Below are 25,076 nucleotides of genomic sequence, written 5' to 3'. Positions count from 1 at the left end.
AACTGTCTCACTTACCTTATTTTCTCCATGTCTGCCGCAGAGGCCTACAAGAAATCAAATAATAGGAGCAAGTGAATGAAAGAAAACATTCACTCTGCAGATTTATGCATAGTTAAGGCTTTCCAAATGGTTTTCGACAAGTGTCTACAAAGCGACGATAAGCGAACCCCACATCTGCATTAGCCGAAAATAACATTGACAGATGAACTGGGGAATAATGCAGCACGCTGCAGGAGCACTGTATACCCACAAGCCATGGGCAACAGAATGACTCAGTTGTAGCGCTGAGGCAGAAAACGGGGAGGAAAAAAAAAAAAAAAAAAAAAAAAGCAAGCAAGCAGCAGCAAGTAACAGGTTACTGTGCCTCCTGGGTTTCAGAGGAAAAGTTGAAATGCGGTGCCCCTCGGCGCGGTGGGCATGGCAGCAGTGCTGCGCTGGCTGGGGAGTGACAGTGACTTCATCACTTGTGAATTCTGAGTTCAATTCATCATCGTTCCCCGAGCCCGACAGATGGAAGGGACACAAGCTTGCCTCCTCAGTGGGAGTTTCGAGTAATCAAATTACTTTCCTCAAGTAATACACTATCTTGACAATTAGCATCTCAATCCACGGAGGCTTTTCGTTAACCCTCTCGCGGCTGCTCGCCCGGGCTGTGGCTTTACAACTCCGGGAACTCCCGGGGTCCCTCTGCCCGCAGCTGCAGCCGGGCTCCCCTTAACCCTTTGCCAGCGGCTCGGCACTCCTGGAGTCCCGAATCTTCATATACCCCCCCAGGAGCCATAGGCGGTCATTTCATTAATCCCCCTGGTTTCTTTTTATCGTACAGATGTTGTAAATCCCTACTTATCTATAGCGCAGAGACTCATTAATCTCTCTGACATTACTTATATCGAAAGCATAGTCTTGTTAACCCTTCGGTTTCCTTTTCATCATTATCTCGTGCAGGTCCTTAATAGCTGCTTCCATTTCATTTTATCACACCGCCGGCACAGAATCTCATCAGTCTGCCTGGTCCCACTTTGTTGTAACTAAGGAATGAGCACTTGGAGCAATCCTGCAATCTCCAGAGCCAGATAAATCCCAGAATCACAGAATCTCTTATTTATACTGAAGGTATTGTCCATTAATCATGAACACTTAAAACCTTGTTGATTAATGGCTAACAATCATATTTTAGTATGAAATAAATTAAAGATTAAAAATAGGGAAATGTAAATTTAATCAGTTAACCAGCAGGAAATTTGTCAAACTGCCTAATAAAACACCCTGAATGACAAATTGTTGGTTTTTCATTGGGTCACTCATCTTCCTTGGCTGCTTCTCATTTACTTTTGATTTGCCCGTTAGATAAGTAGTTAGTCAGGGGGATGTTTGTGTGGTAATTTCTGTTGACATATGTTAAGGATTTTAGGCATCCACCATAACTTGGTACACAAGCCAGCCGCAGGAAAAGCCCTCCTTAGCTTCCCAGTAGCGCATGTCCATACGTGCTTACGTGGTCCCTGCATGTCTGTTGGAAGCACAGGGTTGCCCATGCTAAATCCCAGATTTTGAGATTAAAACCCCTAACCTAGGGACCCATAATTGCTTTCTCTAATTTGTGTCTGTCCATGGATATTCTGTAGTATACAGGAAATAGTTCAAACATTGCTGACCAGAAAATGAACCACAGGGGCTTTTTCCCTGGGCATGGGAGGTTACTGGCAGTTCCATGGGCTTGCCAGTTTGGCTTTCTGGAGATGAACTCTCAAAAACTGCCCTAATCATCATGTTTCTGTCTTTTTGGGGAGACTGGGCGTAGTTTTCTCTGGGACCACTCACTGTTGCTTTGCCTTGAACTGTGGGAGTCACCCATGAAGAAAGAATACTTAGACTGATTTCAGTCCTTCTGTTATGGCAGTACCTACAGGCATAAGGGGAAACGACCTGGCCTTGCTTGTGCCTAGTGTTTTGGATATTGCTGTGCTCACTGGGTTGGGGTGGGGGTTGTTTCGTGTGATTAAAGTGCAGGATGGAGAAGAGAAGCTGTGGGCTGGCTTTCTGGCTATACTCATCTATGAATGCAGGTGAGTCATTGGCTGCCAATCCCGACAGGAAATTAGTGGGGAAAAAAGCACAGCAAAAGCCTGACACCAAAACAAACCAGTAAAGTAAACCAAGCTGCTATTACTTCTGTATGAGCTACTCACCTTCTTTGCCGCACACACACACAGACACCCACACACCCTTTATTTTTAATTTTTTTGATGGTAGGGTGCTTTTTTAACATCCTCACAGTAAGACCTGTTTGTTTCATGTAGCACGGTCAATTTCCCTTCGGGCAGTTGGGGATGTTCCCTTCTGCCTTTCCCTGACAGCCTGTGCAATGAAGAGGGCTCCTCTCTGATGTGGGAGCAATGGGTTCAGCTGAATCCTTCTTGGGGAGGATGCTCTGTCCCAGGTCAGAGTCCTTTCTGGGCTGTGGCACTGCAACATAACTTCTTTTGGTGGGGATCCACTTCTAGTAAGTAAGTAGGAGCACACTAAAGGACTAGAGCCTGCATGTTCTTCAGGGCAACGCCCTAGCTTTCAGGCTAGAGAGTCAAATGAACATATAGGAACTTGAGATGCTGAAAACAAAGAAATCTGCAGCATCTGTAGAAATGTGCCTTTCATCCCAAGCAGCTTATTTTTTCAGATCATTCTGTTCTTTAGAATGGACCTTTTTTCATCCTTTTCTTCTCTTTTCTTTCTCTTCTTCTTCCATTTTATTTTTTTTTCTTTTATTACTTTTTCCTCTCCAAAAAAGCCTGAGCAACTCAAAATTATTTTAAAAATCTGTGGTTTTCTGAAACAGCTCTGTTTTCGCAAGGTGACTTTTTTACTAAGGCAAAATTGCTCTTTCTTAGCCAGATCCCTGCCATTGATATAGCCTGTGGAAGTTTAGAGGTTACATCATCCTCCCACTGCTCTCTATAAAGGTTCCTATCTAAAATATCCTACTGAAATGATTCTAAAAAATATATTCAAAACAGCTCTGAATTGGCCATTTATAGGACCAATCCTGTCCTGAAAGTCTTGTGGGACCTATTTCAAGCATAAAAAATGAAGTAAAAGTTGGTATGATAATGTCCTTTATGGTATGTCTTTCATAAGTTGCCGCCTTGCTGCTGGATTGATTAATTTCAAGTGCTTCAGCAATATTTGCTTTTAACAAAAAGGTTGGCCTCAGTAATTCAATATACTACATTTTCATACAGAGTATCCTACTTAAGATACTGAGACTGGTATGAAGATTTTCCTTTTTACAGGAGTACTTGGTGTGGCAACTTTTCCTGGAAGCATTTTCAGGCAAGGCCTAAGAGTACTGGTAGCAACTTGACTTGTTTCCAAGCTTTTGAAGAAAGCAAGTGTAAAATGCAGAACAACTGTCAAGACTCTCCTTTTCTGGAAGTGCTGAGCATTTAAAAGTCTCCATTTTGGAGCAGGTATTCAAAAGGAAAATCAGTTGTCTTTTATTTTTTATGTTGCACACCCCTCTACATACCCCCGCACTTATTCTAGGTTGCAAGCTGATATTCTTTGATATTCTTTGAGAACAAAGTCATTTGCTGGCTTGAATGAAAGCAGGGATGCTGTTAATGGAAACCCGTTACTGTGGATTTTTTTCCCTCTGGAATGTGGTTACTGTTTTTCAGACAGCATGACAACCTCTGAGTTGTTTTCCAGTCAGCAGTATGAATAAAAAATACTGATTCCCTAATTTTTTGTCTCCCCATGCTTGATTAATGAGTCAAACAACCTTAATACAGTGGCAGAACATTCTTGGTCATTGACATACACAGAACTTAAAATAGTGATCCAGTTATTTGGGTTTTTTTTTGTTAGATGTTCAGTGTTTATAATGTTGATTATTGAACCGAAACCTTTTTAAATAAAATAATGTCATACTGATAGTTGGTCTATCATTCTATTCAATTCACACGGTGACTGTGTTGGTGGCTTATGTTTTATTTCCTTTACTGTATTACCATTTTCTGAAGGACAAGCAGTCATGAGATTTCTTGCAGATGTCTAATGAAATCTTCTTCCCCTAAGATCTCGAGGTCAATTTTCATCCTTCTGCATCTTCACAATGTATGTATGAAAAAGGAGGAATACCTGGAGGTGACATCCTTTTTTAATTTTTTTTTTCCTTATTATTTTTTGTTTTCTTGGAAAGAGATGTTTTATTTTAGAGGAAAGGACAGGACCCAGAGCCTGGCTCTGTGCTTACCAGCCTTCCCATTGGGTTCAGTGGACTTTGGCTTGGCATGTTGGCTATTTGCTACTGAATGTATGAGAAAAGAAAGAGTAGCGGGAAGTTACTGCTGCTACTTTAGTTCTGACTGTTATTACTCTGACTTGTTTAGTATTGTGGGAGTTGCTTTTCTTTCTGTGGTGAGGAGAGCTGTAAATGAGAGTTTGGTCACAACTAAAGTCCTCTGGACTTCTGGCATATTTGTAAACTGCCATATTTTCAGTCACATGTTTTTCACTTCAGCACTTCTTTTGTGCTTGCAGTTGTACTGAAGTTTTATTAATAGGAACCACTGTGGCCATTTCCCGTTTTGGTTTGGTTTTTGGTTTTTTTTTTTCCTATAGGGTACAAGAGTAAAAGATTTGATGTAATAAAATTTACAGACTACATAATTTGATAGGATCAATCTTTAATTAGAGTCTTAATAATTTTTTAGAGAGTTCTTTGTATAGGCTTTAGAGTACCACTCAAGTTATGCCTGAAGAAAGACAAAAAATTAATCTATAGAAAATTTAATAGAGCTGGAGGGAGGTGTCTGGCTGCATTTGATTTGACTTCATGTATTGAATGTATCTAATAGATGTTTATGAAAGAAGAATCTTTCTGTAGAACTCTTGCTTGAAATTGTCACGTAGATATAAAGAAAATTGAGTCCAGTTCTCCACAGTTGCCACTATAAGAGATATTTTGTTCAGAAAGTGCCTCCTCCAAGCATACCTCCACACCACAGGCCACAGAACACCTCCACTATTCTGAGACCATCTGAAGACAGTTAATATAGAGCAGGTGAAGAGGCTTAACACTGAAGGAAAAAGGCAGAAGAGATCAAGACTAACATCCTATATCCCTGCAATACTAAAGAACTTGTTCACCATTGAATATTTTCCTCTGGAAAGAGGAACATCACACACGCTAGAAAGAGTGGGAGGGTTTCATTAAGCTGTGGGGTTTTTGCATGTCTAACCTGAGGAAAAGCATCTACCAGTTTAGACATAAGTAACCACAGGTAACACACACCAAATCTCTCAACACCCCCAAGAGCAGCACTGCACTTTCCCAGCACTCCCTCCCTATCTGGGACCAACTTCTGATGCTTCTTGGGGTGAAAGAAGAAATCCTCCGCTGCCACATTAGGTGATAAATAGAAGCTCAGATGTTTGGGACTAAATACATACAACAAAGATATTGCATAAATAGACCCAACTTAGTGAAGAAACAGATAAATTGTCTTTTTAATTCTTAGAGTAGGTGACTAAGTTCAGCACCCACAATTTTCACACCACATCTGAATGTGCATCCCCACTTTGTCATGCAATGTCCATAAAGCTGCTGGGATCCATCTTGAAACAGTTTTGGGTTTTTTTTTTCCTTGTTATGTTCCCAAACACTACTAAACTGGCTGAAATCAGAGGGTGATTTATTGTTAAATCATGTTAAATTTTGTATGACCAATTGATCTCTGATCTTGTACCAATTTTATCTTTAAAGCTTATTACTCCTGCCCTGTTTCTAAATTCCCGTTTGCATTTATGAAGAGATGTCTTATTCGAGAGCAAAGCCAAGATGTGATTCTTTGACTGCTCTCAGAAGGTTATACTCCTTTCCCTCAGTCATTTCAGTATCCCTTCTCTGGATCTATTCCAAATTAACTTAAATCTGGTTTGAAAGTTGGTGAACAGAGCTGTATATCATGCACAAAACACCTTGGCAATACCTTGTATAATAATATGAATGCTTCAGTGACTCTAAAGAAAATAAATCTGCAGTGCATCTTAGGCTTGTCTCAGATTGTGGTTCTGTCACACTGGAGGCTCATAGCTGTTCTACAGTCTAACAGTACACCTAGATCTCCATTTCTCTGCTGCCTCCAAATGATGAGCTCCACAACATGAAGTCTTTATGTTGATGTCTTTCTGTTAAATTTCATCCTGTTTCCACTATCCTGCTTATAAATAAAGCAGTTCTTTTATGAGCTTGCTAATTGTTTTCAATACCTCCAAACACCGTTATCATTTAGGCAAACCTGTTATTGGCTCAGTGTCACTAATAAGTATTTGCAGTGTGTCCAAAAACTTCTTCCAAAGTTTCAATAACCTCTCCCCAACCTGACAGACTTCCTTTTTAACATGCTACCTTTTTTTTTTTTTTTTTTTTAATACAGTTTTCATTCAGGTTAATAATCTTGAATTACTCTCCATAATATCAGCACTTTATTAACTGCTTCATGCAAATCTAGATAGATCAGGACAGGTTCCTGGAGTATGAAATCGGTTCTTTTAACAAAATGATACTTTTGCTGAAACTGTTGTGTTTTATGCTACTTCTATGCATCTTTGATTTCTCAGCTTGCTTTAACATAAGCCTGGGATCCACTTCATGTTACATTTTCTCTTTACCAGTTAGAACATAACTTTTGAACCAATGTACATGGTGAAAAGGTTTGCTTCTGAGCTTGCTGCTTCATGTGTCAATTGATCAGGATTTTGGTCTGGGGATTACTGCGGGATTCCTGATATTACCAGAGTGAAAAGGCTCAGTTTGATCCTGCCTTATTTATGGTAGTTTGTTAAACCTTCCTCATTCTTAATAAGATAACCTACAATTACTCCCACGTTCACTGTCATTCTTACTGAAAGATGAGGCAAAATATTCCTCTAATAACTGGACCATGTCTTCAGAGTACACTAAGTCTTCCTTCTTTTTTTTATTTTTCTGTCTGTATGTTTGAAGGTCTTTTCAACAGTAGTCTTTTTAAAACCCTTAGCAAGATCCAACCTCACTGAAATTTTGGCTGAAAGAGACTGGGGAATAACCACAACAGAAAAAAGACAAAAAGAAATTTCAGGAATTTTTTTCACGATAGGTTAAGTCCTCGATGGTACACACTACATGCATGAACATGTATCAAATAACCACACATTAAATTGAAACTGTAACCTACAGGCTTCTCTTTCACATGCTTGGGAAAACATAGTATTCTCAAGCTGGTTTATTTCCTAATATTTTAGGATCATTGTCTTGCTTGCTTAGTTTCATTTTCACTCTGTAAAGTCTCAGAGCCAGATTCCCAACAGGGGTAAATTAGCAGAGCCCCAGTGAAGTCAAGCCTTGCTGATTTATACCACTAGAGGGTCTGCTCTTAAATGGCTGTTTCAGTGAGTCAAGCTGATTTCTGTCATACCCAGTACTCTCAGCTAGCATGAAATGCCATAGTCCCTCTTAAAAAAACAGTCCCTAAAGAACCCACACCTTCTCTTTATGTTGTTTGGCAAACCATCCAGTGAAACCTGAACAAAGGCTGTCGAAAACGGGCTTCCTGCCTTAAAATGAGAGTTCAGGCTCCGCTTGAATTGTTCAGTATGCTTTTTCTCAACCAGATGATTTGAACCTATGCATGTAATTAATGGGATTAAAGTGTTTCTTTGTATTAAAATACTCCTTGTAGCCATCAGCAGAGATGAGGATCCATGGTGCTTAGAGCTGTACAGACTTCACATATGAAGAGGAAAGCCTTTCCCTGACAAGCTGACCGACTACAATAGAGACAGATACGTGCAGTATTTTTGTTTCCTATATGATGCAGAGGCACAGCCTCACTTTTGTCTTGTGAGAATAGATTGATGAACTATATTTTCTTTACAGTTGTTCAGCATCGTGTGATGCTGTAGAATTACAAAAGGTTAAAATAGTGAGGTGAATCCATGCTGCTTGTCCAAGAGACCCTCTGTATACTTCACTTCCAGCTACCTTGGCTCCAGTGTGACCCCACCAGCTACAGTATAACTGTAAGTATCGTAAGTGAGTAGAGACTAAGGAGCCAGAGGAAAAAGCAATCTATTGACAAACGGATTCTGTATCTCCTAAACTAATACATGGCACTGCTGACTGTATGTCGCTAGTATACTTATGTGGGCATCTGTATCACAGACATTGGTAACTGTAATTACAGACATTACATTAAAATATTTAGCCACGGCAGTTGCCATTTAAAAAGCTCCTGTTTGTCAATAGCTAATATAGAGTGATATCGAGACAGTCAGGAGTAACTGCAATATCCTGGTGCACTGAGTCCTGGCTGGTAAAGGACAGCCGTGTGCTGAGTGGAACCAAAGCTTGGGTCATCATTACCCAGAATGGCGCATGAATTCTGACATAGCTGATCCTATGAATTTCTGTGTTTGCATCTTTGTATCTCTACATATGTCTCTACATACTGGAGACGTTTTGTTTGTGAATGTTGGCAACAGGAAGTGAGGGAGATCAGAGGGGGAGCAGAACTGCAAAATTCCTACATCCTACACTTGTAGAACTCTCTGTTACACAACATGCATTTTCTGCTGACTATGTCTACGACTAACTAGGTAATAGGAGTAATCATCTGTGGTCCTGTTAAATAAAGCTTCACCTTTTATTTTTCTTACTGTGGTCACTAGCTTTGTGCCCTGTTTTCAGCACCACTCCTATAGGAAAGCAACCAGAAATGCTAAGACACCTAGAAAACTCCTCCTAGCAAAACCAAGACTGAAATGAGTAAAGATAGTTGTTTCCAAGCAGGAAAAAGATGGCTGTAAAGAGAAAGAAAATCAGCCATTTTCCATGTTCAGTGTGGACTGGATAGGAAGCAACGGGCTCAAAGCAAAGCCTAAAGATTTAAAGAAAATGTTAAACGGCTGTTTTAATCATGGAGATAGTTATATACTGAGGGGATTGCCCATAATAGCTGTGGGATTTCCCATAAAGTTTGGAAGGTTTTACATACAGCTTTCCTGTCTTGGGGCGGGAGGACAGGCTAGACACTTTTCATGGTCATTTCTGACTCTTCTGACTGTGACTGCTCCCCCAAAAAGAAAGTACAACATAAACCAGCATAAACATTTCTTCCAACAAATGGAATTTGCTCTCTGCTTTACTGCTTTCAATATGAGTCAGTTCCTAAGGCACCATTGCTTCTCTGGGACCCATGCACCGGGGAGTTGAGTGAGTCTTCTAGAAATAGGACATTTGTGTTTGTGCCTTTTGTCACTTACAAACTTGTCTGAGGTGAGGGAAGAGTAAAATAAACAAGGTGGAGCAATATACCCAGACAATGTCACAGATATTTCCTTGAAAAGAAAGCCAAACTTCAAAGCCTTCACTTCTCTTGTCACGCAGCACTGGTGGAAAACAATATCTGTTTATTGATTCACCTTATTTTTTATCCCATTTCCAACCAACATGTGTGGTGCTTCAAAGTCATACCAGCTATATCTATTTCTGGAACAATGGTTATCTCAGTGAATAAAAAGTCATGGCCTATGATAGATCATTGGATTTGTGACTGTAATTGTTTAGGAGAACTTTACTTAAGCAATAAAGAATGAGGCCAGAGAATATTATTAAGGAGATCTTTGATCTTCCTCCTTCAAACCATTCTCTTTTCACCAAAGGAATGGGATCTTCCTAATAATATTATGGAGGAGATTAAAAAAAAAAAAAACAACCAAAAACAAACCCCCAAAATCTCCCCAAACCCACCACAGACTAGAAGGGAATCAGGATGTTAGGATGTTACTTGAATCAAAGGAACTGGTTCTAGTCACCGCTTTGGCTTATGTGCAAGGAAAACATAAATAGGGGGAAGAAAAGAGGAGATCATATTCCTAGAAGTGCTGCTGGTTGATGCTGATTTTCTTTTTACCACAAGACACCAGTGCAAAACCTATGCTACATTTGAACCCTCAGTGATTATAGGGTGTGTACAAAAATATGCATCTGTAAAACCAGCTTTAAAAGTTGCATGGCTCAGTCCTTTGCTGTTACAGCTATAAAGTGTCTTCTGCTGTCTACCTGGAGGTCAAACGATGACAAGGGACCATTTTATATTCAGAATATATATCTATATAACATGTAGATGTATTTATGTGGATAACTCACTGACAGGCTCCAGATGGTGAATATTAATTACCATCAAGTCAATCTGTAAGATAAGATAGGCCTTAGAAAGATACCTATTTTACAGAGAGCTTGGGTTTCTTAAGGGAGTCCCAAAGCTGGACAGTGATGTTGAAAAGTAGAAGAAACTTGAACCTTACTCTCCCAAGTCTTCAGCTCATTTTCTAACTACTTAATCTACCTTTTTCTTCACCTTTTTTTAGACAGGCAATGAGAGTAAGAAAAGCTCCTTTTGCCTGCTCCTCTCAGCATTCCTGCATAAGAGCCAGCCAGATTCATACTCTAATATTGTCTAGTAAATAAGGAAAATATTTCTTAAGCTGCAGTGATTTTTGTTTCTGCAAAGCTGGTCTCTGTCAGCATTGCTGAGTCCAGTTGTATCATTGTAATAACTTTAAGGTGACTTCTACACTGGACTTGGATGGTGTCTTAATTGCTGAAGGGTTGTAAGAGGTCTTATCTTTTGATATTCACTGCGCTGTGCATTAGCATTCTTCTCAGGGGTTCTTTTCTGTGAGTTTAAAGAAGTCTGTTCTTACTCCTACACAAAACGTGGAATTGTTAGGCTTTACTGTGGAGACATTAAATCAGACTCTGGAGATTCCTTTGTCGAAAAGGAAGCTGTATTGTTAAAATTACATCTGGCTTTTGCACGTGTCACATTTCACAGGAGCATTGAGCCTCTATTATCTAGTGGCTTTGCTTGCAGTCTTTCTTCATGCAGTACTATTTTTAGATTTTCATCCTGTTGGAATTCAATAGTGTAGTTGTCAAGGCAAGCAAGAGGAGATAGCTTATGTTGAATTTGTCAATGATTCAGCCATGTTCGTTGTTACTATTACTATATAATCTTACCATATTGGGGGACAAATACCACGTTCAGGACATACAATTTCATGGAAATGTCAGGTTTTAGATTGAAATTATAAAGTGCTTAACTATAAGTACAAACCAGTTTGAATCATTACAGAATAAGTAGAAGATTATCAGAAGACTCTGAGGGAAGCTGTCGTTTTTCTAAAAAGGATGACAGTTCCCCACACTTTGAGTTCAACTAGGATTTTGCCCTTTTTCTGTCTCTGCTGCCTCTTATGTCCCAATAGACACTTTCTTTCATATAACTTTACTGTTACATGAAGGAGAAAAGAGTTTGGCAGTGATGTTAGATGAGGACAGTGAAGGATCAGACCAGAACATTAACTTATCCTGGTACAAGATGAGAAATGAGGGCATTTGCAGTTAAGCAGAATCAGGCTTAAAATCCATCAAAGGTTGAGTCCAGTGGACTACAGACTGGAGTTTAGTATTGTGATGTTACACTGAGCAACTGAAAAGCCATGAATGTGAAAACAGACCTAATACTTCATAAGTGGACACCTTTGTAACATACACTCATTTAAACAGTACTAAAGGCAATGATTCAGCAAAGCACAAACCCCATGTGCAGTTCTGATCACAAGTGTTATTTCACTGAAAATAATGTGCTCTTGTGCTTAGCATAGCTCCTGGGTCATAAATACAGGATTTTAAAGATCCTCAAATTATAGTCCTCAGTGATTTCTGAGATTCCTACTGTGCCCTCTCAGACACTGTTAACAAAACCTCCCTGATTTAGAAGATATGGGATATTTCCTTAAGTTAAAATCAGAAAATGCAGTCAACATGGCACAGACTACACAACAGCACCCCTGCCACTGAGTGTGTGTATCCTGACACGTTTCAGTGCTGGGGAGACAGATGCACTTGTTGCTGTAGCTGTGAGCTGGGAGGCCCCGGAGGTGCAGGGGGCTGCAGGCAGTAAAGGGGCTGGTTTGAGGCTGCTTGGGGTGCAGGTTATGTGTGTGCACAGGGATGGAAATGGCAGGCCTGAGCAGGGCAGAAGTCTCTTAAAAGAACTCGGCACTGTCTATGCTGGCTGAAACCTGCCAGCCCACTGAAACCAAGTTTCTAGATATCAAACACCCGATAACTGATTAGAAAAGGATTTAAGGGTGGCATATCATAGATACAATACAAAATACCTACTTGGAGAAACCCAACAACTCTTAGATTTTCCTATTCTATGTGTTTAAGGTTAAATCACAATTTTTAAACAATAAGCCATAAACTTCAGTTGTTTGAGCGCTGTCTGGCAGGAAAACCTGATTATTGCCAGTTTGCTCTTTGCAGTGTGGAAGATTTGCAGGACTGAAGTACCAGTCTCCTAGCAACCACAGATCCTCTAAGAATCTTCTCTTTGATAGTTCCTAAAATATGTTAATGCCACCAGATATTGCAAAATAAAACACTGGGACCCACACCTAATGAAATAAGGAATTTTGATTTATATCTTCAGTCCAGAATAACAATGCACTAGTCGGCAGCTGTAGCACAGTTCCAACAGTGACTCAACCCAGTTTGGGTTCATAACCATTTTTGTTTTGTTTAATTAGATTCTCATTACTAAATCCCAATAGTGTAAATGCTTATACACATAACTGTGTGCATGAGTAGTCCCAGTGAACTTCTTGTGACTATTTATGTGTTTAATTACTTGCTGGACTAAAGATTTACTGTCTGAATTTTAGCAGACAGTATTTTAAAAGACTGCTCCTCTCTCTTCCCCTGGTTATCTACACACATCTTATTAGGAGATTATTCTCTGACAATCTGTTATACATATGCTGAGAAACAGAAAATTTAAATCTTGAAAGCAAAGTTCAAAGCTCACATTCTCATGGGAGATTTTGATTCAGCAATTATGTTGTCCTCAGAGCATCCACAGAGTGCCTCACCCCTCCAAAGTGCAGTAAATCTTTCAGGGTGCAGCCCTGAGAGCAGGAGGGAAATAAAAAAGGGGCAAGTGTGTTAATCAATTCAAATACCTACTACAAGGGACAGCTGCAGTGGTGTGCCAAGAGACATCAAAAGGGTTACACAGATGTAAGCTAGCCCAGGATGCAAGACTCTGCATTTAATGTAGAATCCCAAAGGATATATTCATGCTGCTGCATTGCTATTTTTAATGAATGAAACAGGAAGGACCGGAATGCCAGGCAGAACTTGTTAAAAGGGACTGAAATTCCAGATTTCTGAAAAATAAGGAAGAGACCACAAATGTTGTTAAAAAAAGTGTTTTTCCCCCTCAACCAGGCCTTTCTGAAGAGACAAAAGAATTCAAAGAAGAACAAACTGTACAAAATAGGTTCTCAAGAATCTTGAAATTAACAAAAATTGATCTTCCCATATGGAATTGTGCTATAAAGAACACATGTATGCTAAGTCTCTGTAGGGCAGTTGTGATAATTATACAAAGAATTTCTCATCCATTTCGACGGATTATTGTTTAACTGACATAGATTCTCATTAGTTAGGTCTTTATTACATTCATTATAGAGGCTTCACCAAGAAGAAATAGGTTTCCCCTTATTGCTTTTATAGGCAAAGGACAACTGACCATTTGCAACCAGAATATTTGACTGGCTTATTTCAGAACGAAAAAAGAGTGAAAGGCATATGAAAGGCAGTGTCACGTCTGTCTCCTCCAGAGCAGCCCTGCCTGAGCTCTTGAGTGCAAGAAGGAAGGGAACTTTCCTTCTATTTAAAGCACTTCTATTTGTGGCATATTGAAAAGAGCTGCCACTATTTTCTATGCATGTAATCAGCAAGCAAAGCTACAGTAAAGTGGAGGGGGATCCTCCAGGTAATGAAGTCCTCTGCAATTGAGGACTATGGCTTTTTTGGAGTAATGATTAACAAGTACTTCTAGATCTTCTAGATTTCTGAAACTGCTAAGAAATATTGCAGATGCCTGATTGTGTGCTTATATGAGGCTCTGACATTCAGTATCTTTTTAGAAGTTACTGCAAAGGCAATGAAATTTCTTTCTGTGAGTTCTCTAGTGTGTACTGTCAGTAGATACAGCCAGTCAGATAATCACTGCAGTGGTCCGAATGGAAAGCTTTTTACAAACTTTATTTATTTATGAGTGAGATTATAAGTAAAAACCCAAGATCATAAACAGGCCTAAAATGTATCTCTATTTCTATCCTACCATGTAACTAGCAAAAAAATAATGCTGAAATTTCCTGTCAGTAAAGAAATATCTTTTTCTTTATTCAACAAGATTATTTCTTTCTTAATGCCTGCATCATTATTTAGCACAACAGTAAAACCTGTCCCCATATCAGGGCTGTTGTTTGATTTCTTGTTATATGGCAGACACATTACACAGACTGTCCTCCTTCGCGACCCCAAATGATTTCTGAGCCACAGACCATATGTAAAGCAGTGCTATTGACCAAGGTCAGTCAGTCTTTTGTTCACATCCCAGGTGGCTGCCATTGAGACAAGAAAACAAGACTGAAACATAAGGACAGCCTACCAAAACGCTATAGAGAGGAGAAGAATGGGGAGGTATCAAATACTGACAACCTACACCTGCAAACATGTCATATTGCACTGATGAAATTTGTGAGAGAAGTATTATTGCCTTAAAATTGCATCTTCCAGTGTTTTGCTAGGTTAATGGTTTTCTGATGAATACCTGGAAAAGATAGGTGGGGAATGGAGAGTTTCTGGCCTTTCCCAAGCTGCAGAGACATTACAAATCTGCTCTCTTTTACCAGAGGTCAACAGTAAGTCACTGGACCAGGAGTACTTGTAGAAGAAGTGCTTTTAGTATGGGCCAGGGAAGGTTCTCCCTTGCCAAGTAGCAATGAAAGAAACTGACCAGGCCACATCAAAGTGACTTCAACCAGCATGCCCTTATTAATTATTCCAAAAGAGCTTCTAGGAAGATACAAATAGAAAGAGAATGAGAGTCAAGAGGAATTTCCGCAACTGCCACCAGAACTGCTGTTTGGAGGGCGGTGGTTTTTTAGCTGTTATTATTTCAAAGGCATTGGGCATCTTTTGAACAGTGTTGTGTCTGTAACTACTAGGAGAATGGTATGTTTGGGCAACAGAAAGACAAATGCATAGAGATGAACAAGGACAGTCACCTGCAGAGACTTGAAGGTATTGCACAGGTCTGGAGAAACAAGGAACATCTAAGTGGGACTCTACTAAATTAATGAGCAGTGCTTTATAGATAGTGTCACCACATGTTGGCTTTCCAGTCAAGGTTAAATGAAGACATAGTGACTTTCTTTTTAGAATTCAGCTAAAAAGGGAGTAGTCTTTCAAACAGCAAAGGGATGTTAGCAACCTTTGTTCAATTCCTACATCTACTTCGCATTTCCTTTTCAAGTAAGCCTCTTGAACCCTACTATTACAAAATAATTAACAGTACTCACATGTGGAGGTTTAGGGGCTAAACCTCCATCTATTGTATAACTTCCAGTTTACCTGCACTACAAATGTCACTTTTTATTCCTGTATATTTATGTAGCAATTCATACAATGGCAATTGCAATCCTAATTCTATTTCTGTTAGGAGAGCTGTATTATTACTGCACTGATTTGATGAAAAAGGCAAGGAAAATACAACAAATACAGATTCAGCTTGATAAGCTCTGTAAACTGAAATATATTTAGTATCTGTTAAATGTTTTGTTTTCCATTTAAATAGAAGGTTTGTATCAAAGAGGGAACATGTTGCTGCGGTTCAAGACTCCATTTCATCTAGCTTCACAAATCTTGTTTTTCAACTAATTCTTTGTGTGACAATGGGACTAGTCAGGAGACAGATTTGGGACTTAGTGTCTCTGTATTGATACCTGTAAAAAGAAAGGTTGTAAACAGAGTTTCCCAGTGTCACAAATATGCAGAGAAAAGAAAAGACCTAAGGACTCTGCAATCTTCAACAACAAAGGGAGCTGGATGCAGTAAAAAGTCACAGGCAGTGTCCTATCTGTAAAACACTTATCCCTGACTATGGCAAGGAAATGGGACATTAACTTAGGAACTAATGAAACTGAAGGCACATGTATATTGGTAGTGGTATTTGGTGTGACAATACAGTTGTGAATATTAAGCAGTAAAATAATTGCTCTTGTGCAGAAACAAAAAAAAAATGTTCTTGCCAAATGCTCTGTAGCAAAGTAAATGGGATTTTAGTGCTGAAAATCTGCTTGAGAATTTAATCAGCATGATAAAAATGAAGACAGGCAGACCAATAAACAGTAAAGGATATGAACAACAACAAAGTATGTAAGGGTGTTTTCTTAAAATAGCTTTCTGAATGTCCAAAAAAGAAAAAGTCACAGTAGAGAATCTGAACCTCAAGGTACAGTATTATCATTTCATACAGTTGTACATCTCTTCTTTGAACAGTGTAAACATGAGGAACTAAGGGAAGAGAACCAGGGAAAGAAGCATTGTCTCCAGTGTGGCAGAATAAAGAATTCATTGAACCAAAAAAATCATATGAAGCATAAAATAAAAGGGAATGAGTTAACTAAAATAGGAGAAGGGTTAAAAAGAACATATCTAGGAAATCTAGAAATACACGGAAAATAAAAGGCTCAGCAGTCAAAATAGAAAATACAGTATACAATATTAATATAACTATAGAATTACAGTCAACATATCAGGAGCCTTTTTTCTGTAGGAAAATGCCAGAGCCACTCAGAGAAAGCCCGTTCTCTGATGTGTTTTTTGAACTGGGAAAGGCTTTAAATTTATAGGCTGAAATTCTGGCCTTATTGATCTCTGTGTGATTTTTGCTATTTGATTCAACTGTTGCCAGAGTTTCATCCAACAGACATATTCCTCTGGGGTAGAGAATTCACTTTAACTTCCAGTTCAATATGAGTATTTATCAGGGAGAGGATGACATCAGTCTTCTCTCTCTTAAACCAAAGGGGATAGCAAGGATTTGCCTGTAAGCCTGTACTTCAGACATCACTAGAAAGGGCCGTCAGGGTCATCTCCTCTTTAGGCTGCTGTGAGGTCAGTCTAGCTGCCTGGCTATGACTATGGGGCCAAATGAACCCTCAGAAAGAAATATCTCGTGCTTTCAGGTCATTCTTTGAAAAGGTAAAGCTGCTTTTTTCTCTTTAAAGCAATAACTGGCACATACGAAATGAACTAGTCAAGTTTTATAGGGAGAACAAATACATTTTATTACACCAGTTGGTACATTCTGAGAAGCAAACAGAAAAGCCATGATGTTCCTGAAACTTTATTTGAAAGAAACAAAGGTTTAAACACATAAAGAGGTGGCGTTGTTGTTATTTGCTTTACCCAGCTGTATCACTTGGCCCAATAGAAGTTCTCTTGCTCTGCAAACATTGCCTGTTTATGTCCTTACATTTTCAAAGCTAGAACAGTCCTGCAAAAATGTACAGTATAGATATGTATCCTTCCATATTTGGCTACCACTATATATGGTTGTCATCTTGGTGATGACCTAAACACTCCCCTCTTTCCTAATTTTCTATTTCAATGGTCTCCAGAGGTGCATTTTGAGATTTATGGCTCCTGGTATCATAGCATCTAAACGTAAAGTCTTATCCCTAATATTTCACAAGAAAATCTATGAAATGAGCCTGTACTTAGGAACTAACTTTCTAATTCCTGTCAGGTAGAATCTTGCTGACTGAGGATTTATATACCTTCAGAAAAATGTCTAGCTTTACTCTTATTCCTATTCATCTTCTAGACCTTCAGATTGTTTTGTGACAATGAGCTCTGTATGCAACTTATTCTGTGACTTCTTTTGATCAGTTTCAAATTTATTGCCTTTCTGTGCCACTTGAGTCTTTCATTCTTGCATTACGAAGGTAGAAATTGGAGCACTTGACAATAATTTTCCTACCCATGGTTTTGTATACATTTCTCCTAAACTTAATCCACTCTTTTTTTCTGTCTTTTTCTAAAGTCTTTTAACTCCTTTTAGTTCCTCTTTACTAAAAGCTTTCTGTTTCTGCCTGGTATTGGCAAGATGATCAGAATTTTTTTTCAGTACTCTAGACCAGAGTTATATGGTCACAAAAATTACATTCTTTGCTATCTACTTTTTTGTCTATGGCAGTGTTCAGCAAGTCTTCCTACTGGGTTTTCCAAGAGTTTTTTTTGTTTTGTTCCTGTCTTTTCTCATGCAATAAATTTAGACTTCTTGCACCAAGCACACTTGCATTTGTCAGTATTGAATTTTCCTTTCTGTTATGCTATATCTTCATCCAGCTCTGTTAATTCTTCTTGAAATCTGTCATCTCTTGATTTTCCTCAATAAGTTTGTGCTATCTTTAAGGTATTTTTCCTTCACTCTCTATCTGCCCTTCCTACATTATTGCTAAAGTATGACTCATCACTGGGTTAACCTATTATTAACCTTTAACTTTTATTAACCTTTTGGACCATTTAGTCTTACAATTTCTTTTTCTTAGCTCGTTTTGAATGACAACAAACCTTTACTTCACTCTCAATCCTTTCTGACTTCTTGATTCAGCTAATCAACACTCATCTTCTCTACAGAGCTCCTCAGGACCTGACAAATGTAGCACGTGCAATATTTTGGAACAACTGGGAGAACATTAACTGTAAATAACCTTTGTGAAGGAAGCGTTGGGGAATTACTCACAGTCAGTCTTGCCTCTGTGCCTGGAATTACCATGGAGCATACACTCTTTGAATCCATTTTTCGTGCATATGAATTATTCTGGTGTGGGATAATTCTTGGGTCTCTCTTCAATGCCACTCTAGAACTTTTTGTCAGTCTTTCTAATTCTCTAACTCATCTTACTAATTCTGTGTGTAGAGGTAAAGATGCCTCTTTACCATTCCTATCTCTCTCATTTTTAAATCCAAGGTTATGTTAGCTTCTTTTCAGCTTCATAGTCAGAAATCCTTGACCCTCAACAGTCCGTTTTACAGTCTCTGAGTATAAAAGTATGACCTCTTCTTGGTGCACCTAGATGTATAATTTTATAATTGATTACATTAATGTTCTTTCAAAACATTAAAACTGAGATCATTTTGTTTGCTCTGATCTCATAATTATTTACTGCACTGTGAATGTTTGCTTTATCCATGAATTAATCATAATTTTAAAATTTTTCCTTACAATCACCAATGAAAATGCTTAATATTGTTAGCCTGATTTCTGAGATCCTTGTAAGGTGATATCCTTTGAAACAACCCTTTAGAGAGCTGTCAATTTTGTATTCACTGAATAAGTGTTTTATTGCTACTGTATAGCTCCATACATTTTTTAAAGGAAAGTATCATGTCGTATTAAATTAAATATCTTTAAAAGACTATTACAGCTTCTATTCTAAACTCATCAGTCCTTCAGGGAATGTTGGCTGGAGTGTGAAGCTAACATTGCCTATAGGGCTAGAAACAGCACAGTACTTCTTATCAGAATGATGTCATTTTAGAGAACCTTGAAAAAACCCAGTTTAATTCCTTCCTTCCAACGTGCTGTGATTATGCAAGTCAGACTGAGAAAATAGTTGTTACAATTATTTAGCAGCATAATTTGACTCAGGCTCTGTGAGGACTATGCAACCACTCCTTCTGTGGGTGTCCTTTGGTCCTGGTCCCTCTCTGTTCAGACTGGGGACTTGTCTGAAGCACACTGCTGCTTCTTTCTGGACTGGGCAGCTGAGTTTTCCTCCTATAAAAAGCATGACAGGACAGCGGCAGAAAAGTGCATGCAATCCAAAGGCTCACATGACATAGAATTAGGATTACTGGGGATTTGTATCACAGAAGGATGGAAAGTTGTCTGAAATTAACACCAGGCAAAAGACGACAAATTCTTTTTCTTAAATATGTGGCTAATTCAGAAGGAAAAGCAGAATGAGGGAGGAAATGCAAAAGTAAATAATGGTAATGTATTATCAGGTAAACAGCCTGAAGGCAAAGCACCATTAAGGAAGAGCTACTGACATTCTTATTCAGAAATCTTGAGAAAGTTATGCCAATTTAAAATAAAATGGTATTTAAGAAGTATAAACAAGGTAAAGAAAGGTCTGTTCATAAGAGAAAGAGACCTTTTTCCAGAGGAGTCAAAAGGAATGGAAGCATGACTTGTTAAAAAAAAAAAAAAAAAAAAAAAAAAGCAGCAAAAATTTTTTGACCATTTTTTAAACCAGTGATACCAAAACATTACAAGTCACTTCTAATTAATAAGTTATGTAGGTAGAGTTTTAAACAAGCTATTCCTTTGAAGATGTTCTTACCTCTGTGCTAAGTAGTTTAGTTAAATAAATGATCAAATATAAGGCTGTGAAGTTCTGAACATTTATCAAAATGTTTCAGATCGATGCTGGGTAAACTATTAATAGCCAAAGTCATAGGAGAAAGCTATTTTTAACCAAAGGGAATTCTTAACGTTCTTTATCATCAGAAATTAAAGCATCTAATTCTTGGTGAAATTATGCAAATCGTGTTGTCTCCAAAGGTTGTTAGCAGCACCAGATTTTCTCCCATGGATCCAGAATGGAAAATACACACTATCATTTACCATTAACAAATTAAAGGTGGCCTCTGCAGCACGTACCCTGCTCCCCGATTCCTATATAAGTTTTCTCCATGTCCATGACAAGAGCTGCAACTGGTCAGTGTTCAAAGCATTTCAAGATTGAGCAGCTCAAGTGCAGTGCCTGTGCTGATGAGATGAGCCAGGAGGATGTCTGTGAGCAGGGTTTGGGGGTGATCTGAATCTGTCTCCATGGGAGAGACCAGGTTGTGGGGGATACTGCAAGCTTACCAGGCTGCCAGGCTGACCAGCTCATATGTGATGAGATCCCAGGGAAACCATCCCTGTTTGCCTCCTGGGAATCAGTTCCAAAGCTACTCCCTCTTACCTCCAAGCAGTACCTGTCACGTGCATCTCATCCAGTTTTGTTACACAACGCAAAGAATAAGGAAGAGTGGTAATTCCGAGCACATGCAAGTACTTGTCTGCCTGTATTTTTTTCATTGCCTAACACATCAGAAAGCACAATGCCCCACAGTGAGTATTTGCAAGATTAGGCTCCCAAACCCTACTGCTTTGCCTTTGACTTCACATCTCAGTAATAAGCAGTTCCACAGTGGCCGTGATGTATTATACATTGATAATAACAGCACAAGTCTCTTTAGACTCTCCTACTTACAATATTTGTTATAATCCTCAAATAATATTTTTCCACAAATAAATAAAATCCAGTGATAGATAATTTCAGGCTTTTATGCCAGAAGTGCATGAAAAGCTATAACTCTTTTACCACTTTTTTTCCCCCCCCCGAGTTCTCTTTTTTCTTTTCTGCTTTTGATATTTTAAGAGGTAAAGTGTTAATATAAAACACAAACGTGGCTGTCACCTTAGTTTTAATCTGTTCTGATAAGTGGAAATGAATGACTGAATAAAGAGAATTTATTTGAAGTACTGTAGGCCCAAAGCAAACACACATTGCACCAGTTATAAATAAAAAATATAGAAAGCATAAAGAGAAGCAGAGTTGTGCAAATATCTGCTAGATTGGGTGGTTTTGGAAATACAAAAGACAACTGGAAAAGTTTTTAGTTATACACCTAACATCTGTGAAAGTAATGGAAGGAAATGGCAAGCAAGATAATAAAAAGGTAGATTTATTTCTGACAGTAGTTAAGTTCTGCTGCACTTTTATTGAAGTTAATAGTTTACAGTTAATCCAGACACAGTAATTTAACTGCAAAACTGCATTTTAGGGGTTTGAGTGCTGTACTTGACATAGAAATGTAAGATATTTTTAACTTTGAGCTATAAGAGGAAAGTGCAAATATAGACAGTCTGTGACTGAACTAAGTCTGAACTGCAGCAGCCTCACAGTTCAGAGAGGCTGGGAGTCCTGGGCTGTGGCTGGCAAAAATGGCACCAACTGCTGGAAGACTTGGGACAAACCTCAGACAGGACAGTTAAATTTGCCATGTCATGCAGTCATTCCATGTAGATCCAAGTTTTCAGGGACTGACAGTGCACTGACATTATAGATGGAATTGATTTAACTTTTCTGGTTACGTACAGCCCAACTGGAATTACGTAAGTACAGAGGAATAATTTCTTGAGGGAGAGAAATTTAGATGGCACACATGGGGGTTAATATGTTTGTAGATTTAGGGGCCTTAAAAAACCAATAAAGACAGCATTGCAGATATATTTGTGCATATCCAACATCTTTGTTGGAAAATGCTAAATTATAATCGATACCCAAGAAATCTCCCTAGAAAATGGCACTTGTGCCATTACTAAGGCTTACAGAGATGATGCCCTGATCTGGAAGAAAAAGAATGAGTTAATGTGATAATAGGGTATAGGTAACTTCAGAAAGAATCAGACTTACTCATCTGGAACTAAGAAGTGTTTACTGCCATACAGAAATCTTCTTTTCAACTAACTGAAACAATCTAGAAGCTAGCCATTCCCTATTTTCTTCTTCCTGTCACCCTGGAGGGATGCTATACCTATGCTTTTGTAAAATTCTGTTATGATGAGGAGGTTCATAAACTATATTAAGTCTGAAATAATAAAAGTTATTAGTGTTATGATTCAGTGTCAATCTGCCTGCTCTGGTAAAAAAAGAAAGGTGTACAGAGGTTTGTGGAAATGGTTAATTCTTTTAGCAAATATGTGTCTAATTTAGTTGCTGAAAGAAGGACCTGCAAGTCACACTTGTGTAAAACTGCCCACTGAAAAAGGGCTACTCACTTCAAATAATTTCAGGAAACTGAGGTGTGAAATAAACAGTTGCCCATGTCTTGGGGTATTATGACAGTAAGCACAAACTTCAATTGTCCCACAGTACCTCAAGAATGCTTATCCCATGCTCCCACCGAACTAAAATAATACCTTTGCCTATAAGCACTTGCAGTGCTATACCTGTACCTTGCTGAGCAGACTGCACACACTTAAAGTTATTTCCTCTCAGATAGAAAGATTATATGATATTCTAGCACTTAACCATAATTTATTTTTCTGTTCCGTAGTTCAGGGTAAGATATGTTATCAGTAACAGGCTACATCTTAAAGTTTTTAACCCCAAAGCAAGACATAAACACTTCAGAACAGCAAGAACAGAAATTTTCTAAGTAGATTTGGTAAGCACTACGTCGGTAGAGGAAAAATTTCCGGTATACGTTGGCATGAGGACTCCTCAGACTATGCAAATAAAATAATTAGTTGATCATTCCATGAGTAAATTCCTTCAACTTTCTAAGGTATGTTTTTGCAACACATCCATTTTATGACAGGATCTTGAAACACTACACAAAACTGATCACTTTAAGAGTTATTTGTACTTTACAGCTGGGGAAACTGAGGCAGTGCCAGGATGGGTCTGTACTCAAAGTTACACAATAAACCAGTGGAGACAACTGTAAGAAAAGCTAGTATTATGCCCTCCCTTACCTTTTATCTGTCTCAGGAGCTTCCATTATTGTCCAGATTTAATAGAAGGGTCTTGTATGTAGTGGTAAACCCTATCAATCTATGTCCAATTTTACATACACTTTGAAGCAATGTTTATCTGGAAAACAGTAGTCAGTACACAAAACAACAATGAGTACTGGAGCAGCTGTGGTGTTAACAACTGTTGTTCAACAGAAAGTAAGGATTTAGCTAGTTCTTCCTGACATATTACAGCAGTGTGCATACACCTTCATAAAATTCCATCATAGCTTAGAGGACACATGCTAATATTTATTATAGCTATTAGGCTTCGTAGTTTTGAGAAGTGCATGAATCAAGCTATCAATCTGTGGTACTAAAATAACTGGGTTACTAGAGGAGTTACCTGTTGTTTTTCTTCTGGTGATGGAAGTCCAATAATAGTGGAAAATACTTAATCCCTAGTTGTCATGATGCTTAGCTAATTACTGTGTTATTAAATAGTGACTCAGCCAGAAGGGTTCATTTGTTTCTTCCTTCTCAAAGAACTGGAAAGCTTATGCAATGAGAAAGTGAAAGTTGAAACTTTCTTCTCATCTCTTTGTCACGAACATTTCCCAGTATAGGGGAGAGATGTATTTCCTTCAAGGAAGGAACACTTAAGATCTGAACAAATGCAAGAAAAGCAGGAAACCAACCATGGCTGCCAATACACAATTTAAAGAGCTGTAACACTGTTGTGGTCATATCAGACCACATATCAGAGACACAATAACCTGTGATTGTGATGATTACTGCACACCTGAGCTCAGAAATGAAGCAGTTAGCTACGTTAGTACCCAGCATTTGTTCTGAAGGTCTGATGTTTGAAGAATAAGGCCTCTTTGTTTCCCAGGTTGCTTCCAGGTTGCAATTTTAGCTTCTACACTCCAAAATGGTTATGAGTGAGGTACAAAATAGCTGCCGGTAGCTTGTAAGGGGAACAGTCTTCTTTTTACCCTTGCCTAGTTCCAACATAAATAAACAGATAAATAATAATTTGCCAACAGCTTCCCTCCTGCTGTAGGGAAATGTTTCATATTTTGTTGGAATAATTAACAGGCTTTTTGTTATTTTCTGTCACCATATGTTTCTTTCCTGCTCTGTATTTGAAACTTCTCAGTTCAGCTCACTGTTTTGCAGCACTGGGAGTTGCAAACTGGATGCAGAAGGTGTGTAGAGCCTGGGGAAGGTGGGAAAGTGGGGCTTACGCACTTACACACTGACACTGGAAGCAGAACTTAAAGCTGCATATGGCCTGCTGTTGTAGCTATCAATGAAGTAAAAAGCCATTTACTTTTGACTGAGGACTGAGTGCCTCAACAAAAGAGCCAAACTAATTTTGTTCTAATTATTTATTGTGTTCCAGTTCTCATTACTGTTTCTATTTTAATTGTATTTTTAATTAACTGCATTGATTGTAATGGGCTGTACACTTCCCTCATGTAACTTTGCTGACTGGTTTAGCATGCATTTTGTTTTACTACAACATCAAAAAAATAAGCGAGGGGAAATCTCAAAATACTGAAAAGTGAAGAAGATGGGCAT

General features: G+C 38.6%; 1 protein-coding gene across 2 annotated transcripts in view; it reads right to left on the bottom strand.

The window, feature by feature from the left end:
* The window catches only part of BEGAIN (brain enriched guanylate kinase associated), a 156,031-nt gene that overhangs the window by 119,784 nt on the left and 11,171 nt on the right, over positions 1 to 25,076 (bottom strand). For both annotated transcript variants that reach the window (XM_037395928.1, XM_037395929.1), the window contains exon 2: positions 16 to 44. In XM_037395928.1, coding sequence (XP_037251825.1) covers positions 16 to 44 — 29 coding nt within the window. The remainder of the gene's footprint in view (positions 1 to 15; positions 45 to 25,076) is intronic.

The sequence above is a fragment of the Falco rusticolus genome, chromosome 7 (genome assembly GCF_015220075.1).
Source record: "Falco rusticolus isolate bFalRus1 chromosome 7, bFalRus1.pri, whole genome shotgun sequence".
Classification (NCBI taxonomy): Eukaryota; Metazoa; Chordata; class Aves; order Falconiformes; family Falconidae; genus Falco; species Falco rusticolus.
This window is presented reverse-complemented; position numbering and strand designations above follow the sequence as displayed.